Below are 19,636 nucleotides of genomic sequence, written 5' to 3'. Positions count from 1 at the left end.
AGTCAGAACCAAAAATTAGTTTGTATAATCGAGAAGAGTGTTTCAGTGACATTACTCCAAAATGACTTCTGGGGATATATGACATGTTGGAAGCCTCCGTGATATTACTGTAGCATGGTGCCTGACAAAAGTTAATGGAATATTTAATATTCGGAGAATCGCATAGAGAACTGAGTATTTAGAAAGTCTTTCTTTGATCTTTACTTTTAATATTTGCATTCAATTCACGTAATGGCGTATATATCAAAAATAAATAAAAATAATTAGAAAACGTAATTCAAATATACGAGGAAAATTTTTCAAAGGAATTTACATTTCCGTAATTAAACACGGGAAAGCTATTTACGCACAATAATATGTATTTTCTGCAAATTTCGTATGAAATTGAATTTACCCCATGAGTAGTATAAGACCGAAATTATTATGTGAATGGCTGAACCTTTGTTCTGATAACTGGATTGACGAACGTTCAAAACGAGTACGACATTCTACGCATCACAGCGCAATTGTGCGATATCTATGATTGACTAGCGTTTATTCCCATCCCACAGAAATAGAATTAGTAAGTCTTGAAACTTTGTTAAATAGATATTTGAATTTTTTTCAACAGTTCTAAACTTGCATCCAAAATTGCATAAAATATTTATTACTGTTTCTATATAACAAATTGTTCTATATGACAAGAGAAAGAGAGAGAGAGAGAGAGAGGGAGAGAGAGAGAGAGAGAGAGAGAGAGAGAGAGAGAGAGAGAGAGAGAGAGAGAGAGAGAATGCATTAAACTAATAGCATCTTTTCATAATATTTCCTTTTAATAAAAAAATAATTATTTATTTAAAATAAATTCCGTAGGATTAATTTGTTTTTAAGCAGAAACTTTTTACATCGATTTTGGTACTTTATTATATGTATAGTTGATGCAAAATTAATTTTTTACAAAATTAGGATTTTTTATTGTCTTTTAATGGGTCATTGTAATAAATTGTCATTTTGTCGAAGAGTCGGTGTTTTATTGTTGCGAGCTGCGACGTGAATCGTCATTTAAATTCCGTAAGAATGCGAGCTTTTTATTGCCTATACGGCATTCCACGGATAAAGACGGATGTTTATGTCTTGTGAGAATCTTAGGAGTTCAAGAACACCACGGTACGATTTCGCATTAGGAAAACGCGACGGCAGGCAATGCCGGCAGACATTTCCATTACAAAGACGGCCGCTTTTGGGTGGATCAAGCCGCAAGGATGCCACTCGAATATGTATGTGAGACACTCGTGAAAGGAGCGGCCTGACCTCGAACTCGAAATATATTCGTCAAACCGCTCATTTCGACGGCTCCCTGACAGTTCCGGAAGCTTTTTTCGCGTATATTTTCTCGAATTCGAAAGATTACAAATATCGAAATATAACGATTGCGATATTCAAATCGCATTACGAATAACGCTTAGACGATATCAATCATTTATGCTTTAAAGATTTGCGCAACAAACGGTTTATCGTAATTTAAAATTACGATATAACATTCTATATGTATATGTAATAGAACGCGGAATGAATTTTAATAGCGCTTTTTATATATTATATGAGTATTATATAGGTTTTGTACTCTATTTTGTTCTTTGTATATAATAATTAATGTAAACAGCTTTATTTATCGCGCAACTGTGACAAAAAAGATTACAAGAAGAAGGGAACAGATATGAATAATAAATCTAAACCTCAAGGCAATTCATGATCATATAATATTAACACCGAAGGGACATTGATCGCATTTATGTATTTTTAAAAATAGAATTTCTTGTTATTTGAGATCAGAGAAAGCAATAAGAGTAAATAAAAGAAAATTCAAAGAAAGATGATAAGATACTGAAAAAAATGAAAAAAGCAAAATATAAAATATTAAAAGAAAAAGAACCCAGTCGAAGAAGTATTGACAGAAAATGGATTAGAAATGGAAATAAAAAAAAAGATTAAATTAGATAATAAAAATTAAATAACGTAATATCATAAATTCTGATTAATAATATGATATGTTATAATTGAGATTTGATAGAGATAATATATATATGTCTTTGATGAACATTCTATTCTATAATTACACCAAATAAAAGAAATTGCAGAAATTTTATTTTTCTTTGGAAAAGCAATTTTACTAGACGGATGTAATTAAGTCATAAAAGTTATTGGTACTTTCAACTTTATAATCTTAGTATATGATTAAAGTTTATATAATTTAAAGTTTATGTAATTTAAATTAAACAGACTAACAAAATTTTTTTTCCAGAAATCAAGAACTATTGATTTGTGTTTGATATAAATTTTTGTGGTATTTTATTATATACGTATTTCAATAACTTTTTTTAACTGCGAATACTTTTTATTGTTTCTTTGGTATAGTTTGGATGTTCGACTTTCCTCTAATTTCTGAGTATTAAAGTTTGATATAATTTAGTTTTGCTTTATTCCATACGCATAAAATCCCACGTAATAAAAATACATTACATGTTATTTTCTGAAACTAATTAAGTGTCATATCATTGAAGTATGCCATCGCAACTGCTTTTGAAGTTTCAAGTAACCCTTGTGCGAAATCCTAGCCTGACAATCGAAAGAACAATGATAACCTTGAAAAATAAACAATTTCCGGAAATTAACGAATTATTCGTGAAAGTAAATGCATTTTGTATGCGATCATTATTCACACTGCACAAGATTTGTTTACCATTATAATGATAATAGTAATAGTAGTAGAAAATTAAATTAAAAATTAAAAATTGAATAAATATTCATGTTTGTAATTTTAAGAGAAACATTACAAACATTAAACTACTACATTGTTTGAGTTTTAAGTAATGTAACACAAAATTGGTAACATAATTAACTTTTGTGCAGTGTGGATCAAATATATGTAGGTCAAATGTAATTTAATTTTAGCTGTACATAGGAATTAGAACTCGTATTTATAGTTGCATTTTTACTGAAAAATTGAGTTCAAATTAGTCTTGATATAATTTAATAATTAAGACTTGAGAGACAATTTGATATTGGCCATATTTACTAAAAAAATTTACATTAAAAATTTTTATAATTTTATAGAGATTATGTTCTATTATTACGTTTATCTGTGTAAGATATAAATGTAAAATGATCTTATTTTTTACTTCTCTTAATTAGAAATTATTTAATTTTTTATTTGCTCTTGATTCTTACATCACGTTTTGCAATACTTATTTGATGAGCAAGTAGCATTACAAATTTTTTATACATATTACACACCACAAATGCGTGCTTCGCGCGCGCTATTTAATTTTTTATTTTTTACTTTTTAAAAGTAAATTACAACGATAACTATATAAATAACTATTTATACAAGTTTGACAGCTGTCAAAATTTAATCGTAATGACGGAATTGACAGCTACTCTCACAATATGAAGTAAGCGCAGTGAGAGAATCAATCAATATCGCGCGCAAAAAAAAAACAACAATCATTTCGAGATTTGTGACTATCGATATAACATGCACTTTTTAGAAAAGGGATCAATAAAATTTTAATAAATATTCAAAATTACTTATTAAATATTTTATTAAAATACTGTACTGCACGATAAAATATAAACATCATTTTTAAACCCTTTGGTTATCACATCACAATGGCATTTTGTCGCAATGTAAAATATTAAAGTATGCATCGTGTATAATTAACATTAGAAATGCTTTGCCAAGTGCGGACAATTATTCTATTGTAATGCTTAATGTGTGCAATCATACTTAATTATGTTTTCGCGAATATTGTTTTATGAGTGAGTGAAAAGAGAAGAAGAAAAAGCTTGAGCTTTTCAATAATTACAATTTACTGTGCATTGTGTTGATAAGTGGTATATTATCTGTTATTAAGATAATAAATTTTTAGGAAAATTAGATTACACACACTCACACACACACATACACACACACACATAATTTTATATACAATACATATGTGTACAATAAATGTATATAAATGTATGTATATGTACATCCAAAATTAGAGAACATAAAGAATACACATATAAGTGTAACACAATATTAATCTATTATTTTAATATAAATTGACTAATACAAATTAATTTAATTTTTTAATGTTTGAATGGATATAATTGTTAATCTATTAAATGTTAATATAATAATTTTTATTTATATAATAAATTTATATAATAATTTTTACTTATATAACTATAAATACGAATCTAAAACATTTAAATGTAATCATAAAAATTTTTGAGTTTTTATCAAATTTATGTATATATATATATATATATATATATATATATATATATATATACATCGGATTACAGTTTGTACCATATAATAATAAATAAAATTTTTCCATGCCCGTTGGCAGATACGGAAAAATCTCAATATTTTATTTAGCTGATAATCAAAAAGTACATCTGAGAGATATAAATTGATATTCACTTGCAACGCGTACATTCGATACGATTAACACTCAGTTTATTGTTGCTCGTGTTTCAGGTGTTGTTTTCTCTTTCCTATTATTTTATTACTCGTGAAAATAGAGATGAATCACTATCGGAGTTTTTTAAATTGAAAGAAGTTAATATGTTTGTATTTTGTTACTTTTGTAATTTTATTAATAATTTTGATTAAAAGATGGAAATAATTTCAATAAAGCATATTTCTATTAGTAGAGTAATAATAATAGTATTATTAATACAATAATTATAAATTATAAATTAATTAATTTTAAATTTAATTCTTAATACTGATTATAATATTAAAAAATTTGTTAGATTGAGGCGTTATGTCACAAACAACCATTTAGGATTTATTGGCGAGTTTCTGAACAAGAATATATGCCCATTTATAATTTTATAAGTCTAAAGGGAGGACTTAATCTGATGTATACACCGGGGTAACTGTCAAACGTTTATTGTAATAATTGTCGGAGATAAAGTTAGAAATTTCTAAAATTTTATTTAAATTAGCATTCTGTTCGATATATTAATTTATATTTTATTAAATCTGATTTAAATAAGTTTTATATTATAATTGAAATATTTTATAGACATGTATGTATATATTGAATGTAGAAAAAACTGAATATTATTTTTAATTGTTTTACGTTACAGTTATGTCATAGAAAATAGTTAATTTTAAAACTTTAAAAAACCATAGAAATTAATGTATATTATATTTAGATATAAAATATTGTGTGTGTGTGTGTGTGTGTGTGTGTGTGTGTGTGTGTGTGTGTGTGTGTGTATATATATGTATACGTATATGTACAGAATTTACGTGGTAATGGATGAACCCGTGGAAGTTGTACAATACAAAGGTCAACTCCTTGTTCAGCAAAACCATGACTCTCGAAACGGTAACAAAATCGATGCCAGTTACGATCTCGAGATCCTTCTGCACAGTCTTAATACTTCAATGTACAAGATGAACGATATTGAAGTGTTGCAGGTATATTTCATTTAAAAAAATATGATTCTTTGATACAAAATTTTTTACTTTAATATTGGATTTAAAGTTTAACCTAGTAATTTGACAATATTAATTATTTAGCGAGCTCTTTTGAGAATTCAACTGTCTGATGATCCTCGAGTTACGTTCAATCATTTTGTTGCCAAGACATCGATTCCATATACATGCGAATGGAAAGAAGTTGATAGGCAATTAGAAATTCTTATGAAAGGTGAACTTAATAAGAACTTAATGAACTTAATAAGCAACGCTCGAAAAGATTTATTTATTTATTTTTTGCGCATGATTTTTTTCTATTGGAGATGAAGTTATGAAATTATAAATGAAACACTTAGTCATGAGATTTTTTTTACACAAAAAAAATCGACGATACTTTAACGAGTAAGCAGGCGTGATATATTAGATCGTGACAACTTTTTAAAAGATGAGTTGCGATTATAAAAGTAGAGGAAAGCTTTCAAGCGAATCAGTTGCCGTATCGCAAAGTACGGACGAGAGAACAGAATGAGAAGATTGTAACTTTGTCGTTCACGTTTATTTCTACATGACACAGTTTCGACCATTATGCCGCTGCACATCCGTTGCAGAGATAGAACAACCGGATAAAATTTATTCTATTTCACGATAAGTTCCTTCGTTATTACATTTACGTTTGTCTCTATGTAGCTTGCCACTTCGCGTAGTATTGTCGCGAAGCGTCCGTGTTTATTGAGAAGCGCAACAAGGATCGGGAGAACTCGGTCCCTATCGATCTCCTAGCTCGATGCACAGCTTATTGAATCTGCGACACAGTCAGTTACTTGTTCGATTTCACGTAAAAAGACGAATCATCGAATTTCGGCTTTGACTGATCGAAAGTACTAGTTTCAGGGAGTTTAGCGTGCAAATGACAAAGTTCTATAAACTCGAGAAACGTGTAATATGTATAGCGTACGGGGGTTAAATTCAATCATTTGTATTTTCATGAAGGAAGTTAAATGGACCTCTCTTTATTTTGCAAGACTAGCTCGTTTCCCTGGGAACGGTAACCTGAAATTTATTCTTCGAGCGTGGACTAGCCTGGCTGTTATTCCGTAGAAAACTCTCTTCTAGAGGAAGAGAGAGAAGACTATAAAGTTGAAAAATGAATCGTGTTCGCTTGCCTAACTTTACGCACGTGTGCGCATTGTTTTATCCCGCTTCCAGCTTTGTTGAAATATAAAATAATGGAACGTTGTTCTCTTGGGAATTCTCTTTGTTGATTAACAAGTTTGATTCTTGATTGGCCGCGGTGAGTAGAAATTCAGTTTAATTAACTGCCGGTAGAGTTATTTGTAGAGTCAAGTTACCGAATAAAACTGGTAGATGTTAGGAAATTTCAGAGTAATTGGTTGATCAAGCAAATGAAGAAAATACACATGCTGCTCGGGAATGAGTGTTTTTACGAACGAGTCGATCTCTGGAGCTCTGTTTACTTGTTTAATTGTATTTGCTTAATAATTTGTTACGTCACATCCTCGTAAATGTAAGCAAATTGTCTCTCGGTGAAGTAATAAAATTTATATTTCTTATTTTATGAAACGTTTATTGTGCATTTCTATGACAGCTATGACAGCATTTTGTAATTAATTACAATTCATTAGGGAACAATATTAATTGAGTTGTGCAACACCAAAGATTACGCTAATTAATTGGAACAAAATTATAAATGTCATTCTTCCAAAAAAGGACATATATGTCAGCATAAATTCAAATTAATTAATATTCGTTTGAGTAAATTAAAATCATTCGCTTTAGAAATATCGAAACGCAAATTGCTTTACTAAGAAGATTATATTTTAATCAATAATGTATAATCAATAAGGTATGATATTTTCTCTCTCCGTCTCCTCTCTTTCTCTCGTCGTGTAAGTGCATCGATTTCAATCATACTTTCTACCAAGTTGTAATCATAACATTCGCTGAAAGCAATTTAAGTTCCAAAGAAAAGCAAAAGGAAAGATCCACTGAGTGCAATTAGACAATTCTTTTCCTCGGGTATGTACATTGATGGTTGGTAGTTTAATTAACGAGTCTGTCTGCGGAGGTATAATTAATTTCTACGATTCCTCGCAAGATTTGTACGCCTTTGGCGTTTATTCAAGACGTAAAGGTGCGAGAGGACGAATCCCTAAACGGTCGAGAGGAAAGTAGCTCAAATGGTGGACATATTCAGCATCGCCGTTGGGTGGAAATTGCTTTTCCTGCTCGCTGTACGACAATTCGTGCTCGCGTATGCGTCACGCACATACACAAACGCTCAGGTCCTGATATTTTCAGTATACGCGATATCGCCCAGCGTGCAAATAGAATCCGCAAATCCTTTCCTTCTCTTTTCGTTGCCCGCTGGGTATATATATGTACATGTCGCATTTACTACTCCTTGCTCCTATTATTTCTCTCTCCGTGATTGTGTTTCCTTATGAGAAAGTACTTCTCTTTGTCTCACGTCATCGCATCATCAATTCTCGCGGTTAGTTCTATTATGCGATTTTTTTTTTTAATAGACTCCATTGCACCGTTTATAATCTTTTTTTCATTTTTTTCAGGATGGAAATATTATTCTTCGACAAAATATTTAAGTTTGACACTTGTAATTTAAAAAATTATGGCAAAGTTTATAAAAAACATAAATATAAAGATTACATGAAATAAGATGGAAATTTTTCTGAATATATTTGCTTTTATATCGTACAAACATTTATGTCATACAGTGTGCATTATGAAAAATTTTTGCATTGTACAGGAGAATACTAAAAATATACTTCATATATTCCTGCCCGGTTTTTGAAAAGCATTGTTGGCAAAATAATTAAACGGGGATTTTGGGAATAAAATCTGCAAATACTTAAATTTCTGCAATTCTTTCTTCTGTCGGTCATCGTCACATAATCTTTTTTTCTTTTCATCTATCTACTATCTCCGTTTTCCATCCTCTTCGCAGCGACGAAAATCTCTCTTGGTAAATTGAATGGCTTTGCGCGCACAGGATGGAAGCACCTAATAAGGTCGTGCCGGCTTATTGAAAGTTGGATTTCCGCACGTCTCCTCAATGTGAGGGCCAGACTGAACCTAACAACGAAAGATCCCTACGCGAAAGAAGTCAGAAATCACATTTAGCAGTAGAAGAGTTTATTAAGTCGCTCAATAAAATATGAAAAAGTGAAATGTAACGTTGATAGTTTTTTGATGGTTGTCCTAGTTATTTCCGATGATTAATTTTCTTAATATTTGAGTGATAAGTATTAAATATTGATAAAATATCAAGAAGTTAATGAATAATTTTTAAGAATCTGTTATCTTTATAAAAAGGATATAATATTTAACAATTGTTGTAATAACTTTTCAAAGTAATTTTAAATTTTGCAATAGACTTAAAAAAATTTTGTTAATTTTATCGACGAGAGGAAATTGTTTTCTATTCCAAATTAATACATCAAAGCTTTTAGATGTCTTACTTTTTTATAGTTTTATTAAAAACCATTAATTTTTTAAATATATTTTTTGCGGCTTTACGTTATAATATAATGTATAAAGATATATTTTCGACGAGATGCACGTACTTACATCAACTGCACGAACTCTATTCTGCTCATGACCGCGTAAAGAAATTTTATGACCGACATTGCAGTAGAGAAACGCGCCAGAAACGGATTACGTTGCGCTATTCTTATATCTATTCATGTTTTCTCATCAATAACTGGATTCAATGCGTGATAGCTGCTACGTAGTTGGAATTTTAATAAGATATTTTCTTATAGGTTTTTCTTTGACAAAGAGATGACAGCAATCCACCAGATATTTCCGGAATTGCAGATGGTTTATTTGCATTCAACTATTTAAAAAAGATATAAATGTGTATTTTTACTAAAGTATTGTTAAAACAATTTTTTATATGTAACTTAATTTATAATAACAGTTTATAAAACTAAACTATAATTTATGTGATATTTACAATAACGTAATATAATAATACTCTATCTCTCTGGTAAAGCACTAACTTTGTTTTTATTGAAGTAATGCTACTGTTTTTATTATAATATTAAAAGAAGTTGAAAATTATTTGCATAAAAAAAATTGGCGAAATAGAAGTCTTATGCTTCGCTTCTTTTTTTATAAGTGCTTTTTTATTAGTACAAACTTTTTATACAGTTTACTTTTTTATTACTATCATGTAAAAAGTAATGCAATTTTTTCTTATCATTATATTATACGGTGGAAAGAATCTTGCAGATAATACAAACTTTATTTGAGCTAAAATTGCACGGATCTCGCACTTATTCTTTAAAGCGGCCGCGTCAGGAATAGAAACGTTTCTCCTTCTCATAGCATAGCTTCGCTATTGTTCGGCGCATGAAACGCAAACAGCGATTAGAGATCCGCTCTGACGTCAATGGCACCGCAAAGTGGCTACTGCAACTAAAGCAACATCCACTCTGAAACGATCGTATACGTTGATAGCGTTGTGTCGCGCGATAACAGCACCCCGTTGTGCAAATGTCGATCGATAGGGGCATGCATTGTACATGTGCACGCATTTCGATTGAGAACGCGGAAAAAAATACGAATTACAACATAAAAACAATAAAAGTAGGGAAAGTGCTGGATACGGCTAGCCGTATGCGCCAAAAGATAAATTAATCCTTCGAGATTGAACATGCATATGTTTGCTTTATTTATCTGTTTATTTAATTAAGTTCCGTGTTACTGATCACGAAACTCGGCAATACATTTTCGTTACAAAATGGCGTCGGATTTGTTGAATTAAACACGGAGAAACTGCTGCCAGTTTCCCGTAAAATATAGTTTATACATTTCTTCTCGTATATCTTTTTAGATGAATATTATGCAAAATAATACAATGTAATATAAAATTGATCGATTTAGATAAAAAGTTTGAAATCGTAAGAAAGATGCCAAGGGAGCATGCTATGTTAGATTTTGCGACGCATACTATAACGGTTGATCTGCGTTCGAAGAGAAGGAGAAAAGGTAACTTCTTATCTTGAGAATATTTTTCTACGATAGAACGGTAGACTAAATTTGATTTAAAAATTGAAGCAAAACATTTTAATATAAAATTTTACAAGGAATACGACTGGTTATGGAACTTCCATTACGTACAAAAGTCCAGTGATAATTTTAGAAATATTTTTTCCTATAATTATTGCTTAAACTTTGATATTACCGTTATTGATTAAAGGTTAAAGTTGGATACTGCTACAGCTGCTTGTTAAATTCTATATAACCAAAGTTGAATTCACCGAAATTTCAAAGTACTCAAACTTCATAATATTATTAGTCAGATTGAACTTTAATAATATTCTGTAGTATCCCATAACATGAAGGCAAGAAGTAGAACCATAACAATGGACAAGTGACAATTTTATTTCGTATGAATAGTTAAAAAGTTTTATATAAAATTACGAATTTAGTTTTATCGTTTCACAAAATTAAATGTCTACAGTTAAGACAATTCGACCAGTTTTTTCCACTTTTTCCAAATCCAACGATGATGTCCTTACGCCATCGCTAAATAGTACTTGTCCCAATTTTTGTATCTCTCTTTTACATGCCTAAAAATTATGTTTTAATTCTTAATTATGTTATATTCTTTTTATATATATGCAATGTAATGCACAGAACCGTCAAGATTATTATTAACACCTGGATAATTAAAAAGGAAGATTGAAATTTATTTTTTACAAAAACTTCCATTATTTAAGAAGAATAAAATATTTTTGAGCAGTAGCGTACGTTGCGCTTATTAGTTACTAAACCGTGAGCACTTCTGTAATTTCTCCTGAGCCAGGGTTATTTCCCCAAGGAACTTTCGTTTTATTTAACGGGCATATGAGGGAAGTTGCAGAACCGTCAAGTCTCGACGATTTCAGCATCGTAAAAGTAAAATGCCGACGCGTTGAAAAAGCAGTTGTTTGCAGTTAAAGCTTTAGTAATTTTACATCTTTTTAAAGCGGACATATTAAACGGTACATTGACAATGTAATTATATTTCTTATATATCGTATATTTATTTCTTTATTCAATTTGATATTAACTTTTCTGTTTTAAACTGTAACAATAAAGAACTCGCGTACTGCATGGTGCATAAAAACTCATGACGTAAAATCGCAGCGCTAAGTTAACCCAGTTTCCTTTGAAGTCGTTACTCGGTAGAATTGGCGAGTAGAATATTTCATTCTCTTCGTGTGGTCAAAGGAAACAGCCGTGTCACTATCCGATTAATTCCCGACAATTTAGCCGTAATTCTGAGATAATACATAGAGTCTCTGCAATAAGTCAGCAAGTGACGGCAAAAAAATTTACATAAAGTTAAAATGCAATATTTGCACTTAAACGTTGACGGATCGGGTCATCTGTTTCGATTTCCGGGAATTATCGCTCCACGGGAAGCTGTCGCGGGATGCATTATCGTGCAGTACAATTTCACACACTTCGGGAAACACTGTGTCAGAATCTGCAAAACCGCGTTATGTCACCTCGGGACCACCAAATCAATAGAGCTGGCCGGCTGGCGGCGGTTAACTATTTGGACTGCCGCAAGTTTGGATCCGTGCTTGCGTGGGCGGACGTTGTTAGGCGCCGGTTAGAATCGTTGCGCAAGGTTGACGTGATATCGCACGCACGTCAGACTTAACGCAAAACTTCAGAGAGACGCGAAATTTTTGTAGAATTGCGGATTTTTTTGCATGGTTTTTCGTAATTACACATTCTTTGCAGTTACAAGTTGCGGAACCGTTTTTTTTTCTTTTCATGGAACGAAAAGCGGAAATCCTCGACTGTTGAGTGGATTATGACGTAATCCTTCCACGACAATCGAAAATCTGCCGCAGCAGCGTATTATTCTGGGTCCCTTCCTCTTTTTATTCGTAATTTTATAGGAGTTTGTAATCCCCTTTATCGCATGTGATTAAGATCCTTATGTTTCATGTTTTTGCTTTGTTTCTGTGATAAAAAATTGCTACGTTTTGTAAGAATTGCGCAATCGCGCGCGCACGGGTATTAAAAATTATCTTTATTTTAATGTAGCTATTATTAGTTATTTTGAATAAACAGAAACTACAAGGTGTGTACCAAAAAGACAAGCGTTGCATTAACATGTGTATTCTATTTTTATGCAACATTACTTTGTAGACTTTATTATTATCTGAAAATTGTAGGATTGATCCTTTTTTTATCCAGTAAAAGAAAATTGTTGAAACTGTAGTCACTTTTGTAAATCGGGATTTAAAGTTTCACAGTTTTAAGGCGGATTTGAATATAATCCGCTTTCGTTTTTTTCGAACAAAGGGAGAAAGATAGAATGATTTTTACTTTTTATCCGTTTGCAGATTTGAGGGCGGAAAGTATATAATTCGGAGACGGTTTACAAGAGGTTGAAATTAGCTTCTCAAATAACGTTATTGTCCAGCACTCATGCGAAAATATTTTACTCCTCTGTTTTCGCGGTATCAGTTATTCGCGGCACGAAGTCACGTATTTAAGCGGCCGCAAACAGCTCTGAGGTTGCATGTTGTAAAAAATTCGGATGTGACACTGCTGGAGAAAAATGGGTCGCACGAGCTCCGGATATTTGTAAGACTTCTTCCTCCGTATTTTATAAAAATATTTTGTCATTCTTGTTTACACTTGTATCGTGAAATTGCGAAATTCCCTGCGTGCTGCGCGAGATAAATTATCTCCTGTCTGTGTCGTTTGATTAAACTTGGCTATATAAAGGAAGTGAAACAGATTTTTCTGGATAAATTTTCATTTTCGGTATTTCTTGTGAACCGTAGCTATACTTTGTCATGCGTGATGCTATTATTTAAAATTAAAATTTAATATATGAGGTACAGTAATAAAAGGTGAAATTTTCAAGCTTCTAAAATATGGCATGGTAATAGCGAGATTGTAATTGCATTACTGGATGCGAAATCGAGGCATGTGCACCGAAAGCCACGGAGAATTATCAAAGCGTTTCAGTTGGTCCACCAGCGCGTCGACTAAGGTTCGACTAATAAGATTGCTGGAATACACTCAATGAGCAGTAACGAAGCGGCTTGGAACTGCTTCAGGGGAAATTGGCATAAATGGAACAGCGACTGCAAACCGACGCGTCCATTGTTAAGCGCTTGCAATCAATATGCGCCTAGAGTACGTATTAAACTGGCACATGAGAGGCTCAGAACGAGGATTAATCTGTGATTATACCCGTGATATGCTTCTTCTCTAAAAACGATTATAACCGACTGTTTATTCATTAAGCCGTTATTTGCCCAAATATTATTCTTTACATAAAACAAAATTTTTTCTTGCGCGTTATCTCTTTAAAATATAATTTTTTTATACCAGATTATTATCAGAACAGAAAGAGAGACATATTGATAGAGAAAGAGAAAAAGAAAGATTAATATTAGATGTAAAAATTAAATATTTCATAATTTTATTAGATCTATGTATGGCGGATTAAATGTTATTTAGTTTGTATCATTTTTTTTAATACTTTCTCAAATTTAATCATTAAAATTTAAATAGCTTTTCTTTGGAATTATATGATTAAAGAACGCACACACATTAAGAGGTATAGTAAAATTAATTTATTTTAAAATTTATCTAATTTTATCTTACCGGAAATTTAGGACAAAATTTCCAGGGGAGCTCAAAATTCTTAGGGAATTCTTTTTACATAATTTGAATAAACACATTATTCTAAAGCATCATTAACTGCTGAAATTGTCTTTGGCATTTTCTGCAGGTATTCTCTATAGACTAGGTAGACGATAAACCTGATCGACAATGATATCCGATGTCGTGCGGATCGCTATTATCAAAATTGCACTAGCAAGAACGCCTTCTCTTGAACTCGAGGTACTTCCCTTTATGGCACACTCCGTCAAATTGTTCGTCGCGTGAAGTAAATCGAGCTCTCCGCGTCAACTACTGCTTTAGTCTCATCTTCCTACTGTTACACCGTTTACCATTCAGCGCAACTTCCATTCATCTTCCATTCGTAGATCGGCCCGACTAGCGGCATGAATAGACGCGCCTCCCGTTTGGCCATTTCTTATGAGAACAGACATCTGCGCAAATTACTTTTCGCACACAGTCCGCAGAAGCTTCATTAATTCTCCAAAACTTCAATTTCGCAACATACAACATGTGCATTGTAGCTTTCGAATTTTTGCAGTTTTGTTTCGAATAAGACGCGCGATTTATTATTAATTTGCAACTACAATGTAAAAAATATATTTAGCTCTTTTATAATGAATGTTATTATTGCTCTAATTAATTGTATCATATTACAAAGCAATCGCAATTTAACACACGCTGGAATTGTTTTACATACTCACAAGTTTCATCAATTTAATTCTAATTAATCAATGGCTATCGAATGTCGTGCGATTGATCATCAGTGACAGGGCAAGAGGCCAATTGCGTAATTTGGTTAACGGGGATGGTTAATGTACGTTTTGCATTGAACGGGAAAATGCGCGTAATCGCACGAAAATTCGATTAGCGAAGTTCCAGAATGCACGACGGCGATAATAGTTAATTGTGCGTTTCATTAGCGGACGCTTTCACACTGCCCTACGCACGCTGTTGTTAAAACGGGGATTTTACGGCGAGTGAACCTGGTGCGTTTTAAACCGGTCATACATGCTAGGTACTTGGTGCAAATTCACCTAGAAATCATTTAGTTTCGCGAGCTGCATGACGATTTCTAACTAGATCTAGGATCCGCACAATCCGAAATCGCTGTGTACAGCAACCGATTAATTTGGTCCACCAAAGAAAACTTATGTCTTAATTTGTTTTATTTGTTTTAGAATTGATATTCTAACCATTGGTAATATGAAAAATGCTCTCGTGCAATATATGGAATTGCCAAACATTTCGGTGTGATTGACTTATTTTTTCGGTTAATTCCGATGACATTAAACAAAATATTCATGTAAAGGAGATTTATAGATATGCTCGTGTTTGGCGAAATAATATTTTTTTGTCTCTTATGCAATTGGATCTGGTAAATTTTTCATTCATCCGTAATTATTCTACGCTGTTCATGCGACTTTTATATACTTCATTTTACTGTCGTGGCAGTAGCATCTCATGAATACTTCTCGTCCGCAAAATAACGAAGTGATATTAATTTAGCGATCCATCACGAGTAAAAAAAAAGTTATTCGCCTGTGATAAAGTTCGCTCGTTACTTTATTTTCCGGCGTATTCTTTAGTCAAGAGAGAAAACTCCGGAATATTATCCTCAGTGTTATATTACCAAACCCTTCGATGTGATAGTCAACGGATTCAAATAAAGCTAAAATAAAGCTATGAAATTGAAGAGAACGTAACGCAACGATATGTTCGCTCGCGTCTTTTTATATAAAATATTCTCATAAAAAATGCGGTGTCTAAAATCTATGTCTAATTTTCGATGCCTGATGAAAAGAACTTACGCTTTGTTTATTTTACTTAATGAAAATTCGAGAAAACGAGTTATTTTGTTAAAATTAGTTGTCTAACTTTGTGCACATAAAATTTAGAGAGATTTACATTGGTTTTGAAATATTTTGTAATATTATTGAAAAAGAGATAACAATTCTTTTTGATTTCCAAAAATATCTTTTTGCGGGATGGATGAAGGGAACGACGGTCAATTATTCGAAACTGTGACATATTCGTTCCTGCTCGTGTCGTTCTCGTAACTACGACGCACACGCGCGACGTTCATATATGCAATTGTATCGGGTACATGCGTATGCTCGCCTGACACACAGATATTAGTACAATAACGTAGTGTTACTGTGAGTGACGTGACAGAACCATAAACCATTGTAAACTGTGATGGATATAGAGAACCATACCTTGTCATATTGATCCTTTGGTATTATATTTCTACTTTCTTTTAAATTTAAATATTTTAATTTAGAATTAATTTCGTGTAGTAAAAAAACAATATTTTTTTATTTTAGTACAACACATACCATAAAAAATATTTAATATATTATTAAAAATTATTATACTCTTTTTGACAAAAAATTCGCCATTGGTTGATATTTGTCGATTTTTAAACTATACTTATTATATTTCATTTATGAAAGAAAAATTATATGATACGTATCTTATACGATTTCAATATATTGTGTCATATTGATAAAGATATAGGGCGCGCTCTCTGGAAAGTATTTTTTGAAACACGAAATGTATTTCGTGATTTTATCTTTAATAAATTATGCCTTACAAGACAGCTCAGGACAGCTGATTTATGGCTTGAGAATCCTGCTGAAGTAGACAAAATATGGATATGAAGAACAGAAGTCAGATGATAACTGATTTATGGACCTCGTATTGATATTGATACAAAGTCATAAATCTTGACTTGGTGCTTTCTTTCACATATTTTGGCAGCATCTTTGTCTTGATTTGGCCTTCATCAAAGATTTAACTCTCGAATGCTTTTGTACGCTTCTTCCCTCTGATCTTATTTCGTATCTGATCAGTCTTATAATAACCACCTTACCTTTTGAAGTTACACTTCCCTCTATAATTTATGCTCGTACTATAAATCCTTCATCGCGTTAATGTAATCCTTCGCTCCCTCGTTTGCAGGATCTGTGTATTATTTTTATATGTTGAACCTTCAGGATTTTCTCTCATTAATGCAACAGCTTAAATTTTTGGGAAATTGTTATTCGTATAATTAATAAAAGAGGTTATAAAGGAAAGAACTAAAATTTAATTTATAAAGTAAGTTCATAAACTTAATGTTTAGAAATAAGCATATAGAAATAATAATTATATATTGCTATTATTACACAATTGTGTATTGAATTTTGCGACCATAAGGTTAGAAAATTTTTGTTCTTTTGCAGAGACATATTAAATATACATTATTAGATATACATAAGCAATTATCCTTTATTTTTTTACTCTTAGAGAGAAATGTTTATCAAAAATTTATGAAAATATTTATTAAATTATTATTGTTGTTAAGCTGAAAATGATACAGATTAAAAGAAAATTCTAGTTGATACAAAATTATAGTTTTTTTTTTATATCGAGGTCACACATATTAGCTTTTCATTGAGCGGTTTTATACAGGAATATATGACACGTCCTTAACTCCTGCAACAAACTTTTTCACGATCCTGCGGAACACTGAAAACAAAGCGACCGCGTATACTTCCGTGATGCGGCGGATACGCTCTATCGTTCTGTCTCCTTTTTTTTAGTGACGACGATGGCGACCCGATAATAAAGTTTTGCGAGCGAAGCCGCGTTTCGCTGCCAACGGCGCGGGGAGAAACTTTTTCTCTGCACTTTCGTTTTGTTTGATTATCCGAGAACGCGCCATGTAATAACCACGTTATTGTTACTGCCGTTGGAAGCATTTTTTTTTACATCCGCGCATATAATACGTACAAAATCAATTTATGTATCTGTTAGCATTTCCATTTCATTTTTAAATTAAATCAGAAGACATTCTTATATAAAATAAAATGAAAATGTATAAAAGAATATCTAAAAGAATATCTAAAAGCTAAAAATATTATATGATATTTAATTCAGATATTTTAATTCATACAGCAGAAACAAATTAACTGCAGATTTTTGTTTTCAAATTATTGCAGATTATATCGACGTATCTCAAATATCAATACCAAATGGAATATTGTAAACTATTGAGATTTTTGTTTTTGTTTGGATTTTCAATTTTGTTTTTAAAGTACAAGCAACAGCTATATACACAACAGTGTTTATTTTATAAAAAATATTTACCCGAATATTGCTCACCCGAAAAATCTAATTATATAAATTTCGATGTTTATCAGGTCACATGATAATTAGATCTTGCTTAAAGTGACTACGTTTTTTTTTTTTTTTCCCGTATAATCGCGCGCTTTTGTTGTTTCAGTTGCATCTTATACCGGCCTCCGGAGGTGGTGTGTTTTCCGTTGCTTATGTTCAAAAGAGCCGGACGATATTCTCAGGCGGATATTTCACGAAATAATATAGCTGCCGCTCGGCGAAAATACGCGATTTTGTGAAAAATTTACATGCGGAAGCCTATGCAGCAAAAATATTAACCAGACATCAAGTCTAAGTACAGATCAAATTTATCAGAGTTACGTCAGCTAAAGTATCAATATTCCTTATTGAATATATATTTCAATACACATCTCGTCGTACATAGAAGTGTTTGAAAGTAAAGAGTCACGTTTCGGAAATACCGATGGACGTGTAAAATGACGGAGCGATAGCGACAAGAAACGATATTGTGAATAAAAAAATACAAGCAATGTTTTATGCATGTTTGAATCTCATTCCTCGCGTGTCAGAGAACGCAGGGTAATAAATAATCGGGAGCTTAATTGCATGGTAGCCGTATTTCTGTCTTTCACGAAACTCTTCTCGTAAAATAAATTATTGGAAGAAAGCGACATGCGTATTTTACAAATGTATTCTCCCGAATTGCATCGTACAGTGGCCGTTGTAATAAGAGAAAAATAAAAATTTTTGGCACAACAAGGCCGAGAGTTAGACGTTGCTCTGCTGTCCGTCCATTGGCGGACATTACTACTGCAGTCGTTGCTGCGGTACGGGTAGTTTCTACTTGTATTGCCTACTTATTGCGAATTGTTAGTGCTGTACGGGTTTCTTTATTTTATGCGGTCGACGTAACGTCGCGCATAATGTAGTAAGGTATTAGTAAAAGCTGTTTCAGTTTCCCATAATAAAAGTTGCGGTAGAGTAGCGCGCTAAAATTTAACCGCGAACGTAGAAAGTTTCATTATCATTGGCACAGAAATGCACTTAGAAGTAGAGCTAAAGTGGAAGAGAAGGCATTTTCAGCGACGTTTACTTGAAAATATAAGATCGGACGCAAACTGAAAGAAGAACTGGAAGAAATCATGGTAAGCCGCCAACATGCAGAGAGATGACGTAGTACAGTAACACAAAAGTGCATGTCACAAATGCATATCCAATACGCCGTCGTGCATTTTCACGTTCCGACGTGATGCATGATTTCTATCTTCTGTACGCTAGCGCGATCGATCCCAATCGAGAAAATGTTGCGTTTTAGGAAAGTTACGTTTTACATTATGAATGATACAATCCTTGACAGCTTCT

The 19,636-nt window shown here is 32.2% G+C and overlaps 2 protein-coding genes across 7 annotated transcripts in view; both read left to right on the top strand.

The window, feature by feature from the left end:
• The window catches only part of LOC105833961, a 125,995-nt gene that overhangs the window by 67,405 nt on the left and 38,954 nt on the right, over positions 1–19,636 (top strand). Inside the window, exon 1 of one of the 5 annotated variants that reach the window (XM_012676104.3) lies at positions 18,000–19,419. The exons of the other annotated variants lie outside the window; for them this stretch is intronic. The gene's annotated coding sequence lies outside the window, so the exon portion shown is untranslated. Of the gene's footprint in view, positions 1–17,999; positions 19,420–19,636 lie in introns of those variants that run through there. 5 annotated transcript variants of the gene reach the window in all.
• On the top strand, positions 748–11,169 carry LOC118645396. 2 transcript variants are annotated; one of them, XM_036286296.1, is made up of 5 exons: positions 748–2,664; positions 4,786–4,907; positions 5,284–5,461; positions 5,564–5,693; positions 9,262–11,169. In XM_036286296.1, the coding sequence occupies exons 1-5, from the start codon at positions 2,539–2,541 to the stop codon at positions 9,282–9,284; spliced, it is 579 nt and encodes a 192-aa protein (XP_036142189.1). In that variant the 5' UTR covers positions 748–2,538; the 3' UTR covers positions 9,285–11,169. The 2 variants fall into 2 exon arrangements, with proteins under 2 accessions (XP_036142189.1, XP_036142188.1); XM_036286295.1 differs by lacking the exon at positions 9,262–11,169 and having other exon boundaries at positions 5,564–8,662.

The sequence above is a fragment of the Monomorium pharaonis genome, chromosome 4 (genome assembly GCF_013373865.1).
Source record: "Monomorium pharaonis isolate MP-MQ-018 chromosome 4, ASM1337386v2, whole genome shotgun sequence".
In the NCBI taxonomy this organism is placed as follows: domain Eukaryota; kingdom Metazoa; phylum Arthropoda; class Insecta; order Hymenoptera; family Formicidae; genus Monomorium; species Monomorium pharaonis.
This window is presented reverse-complemented; position numbering and strand designations above follow the sequence as displayed.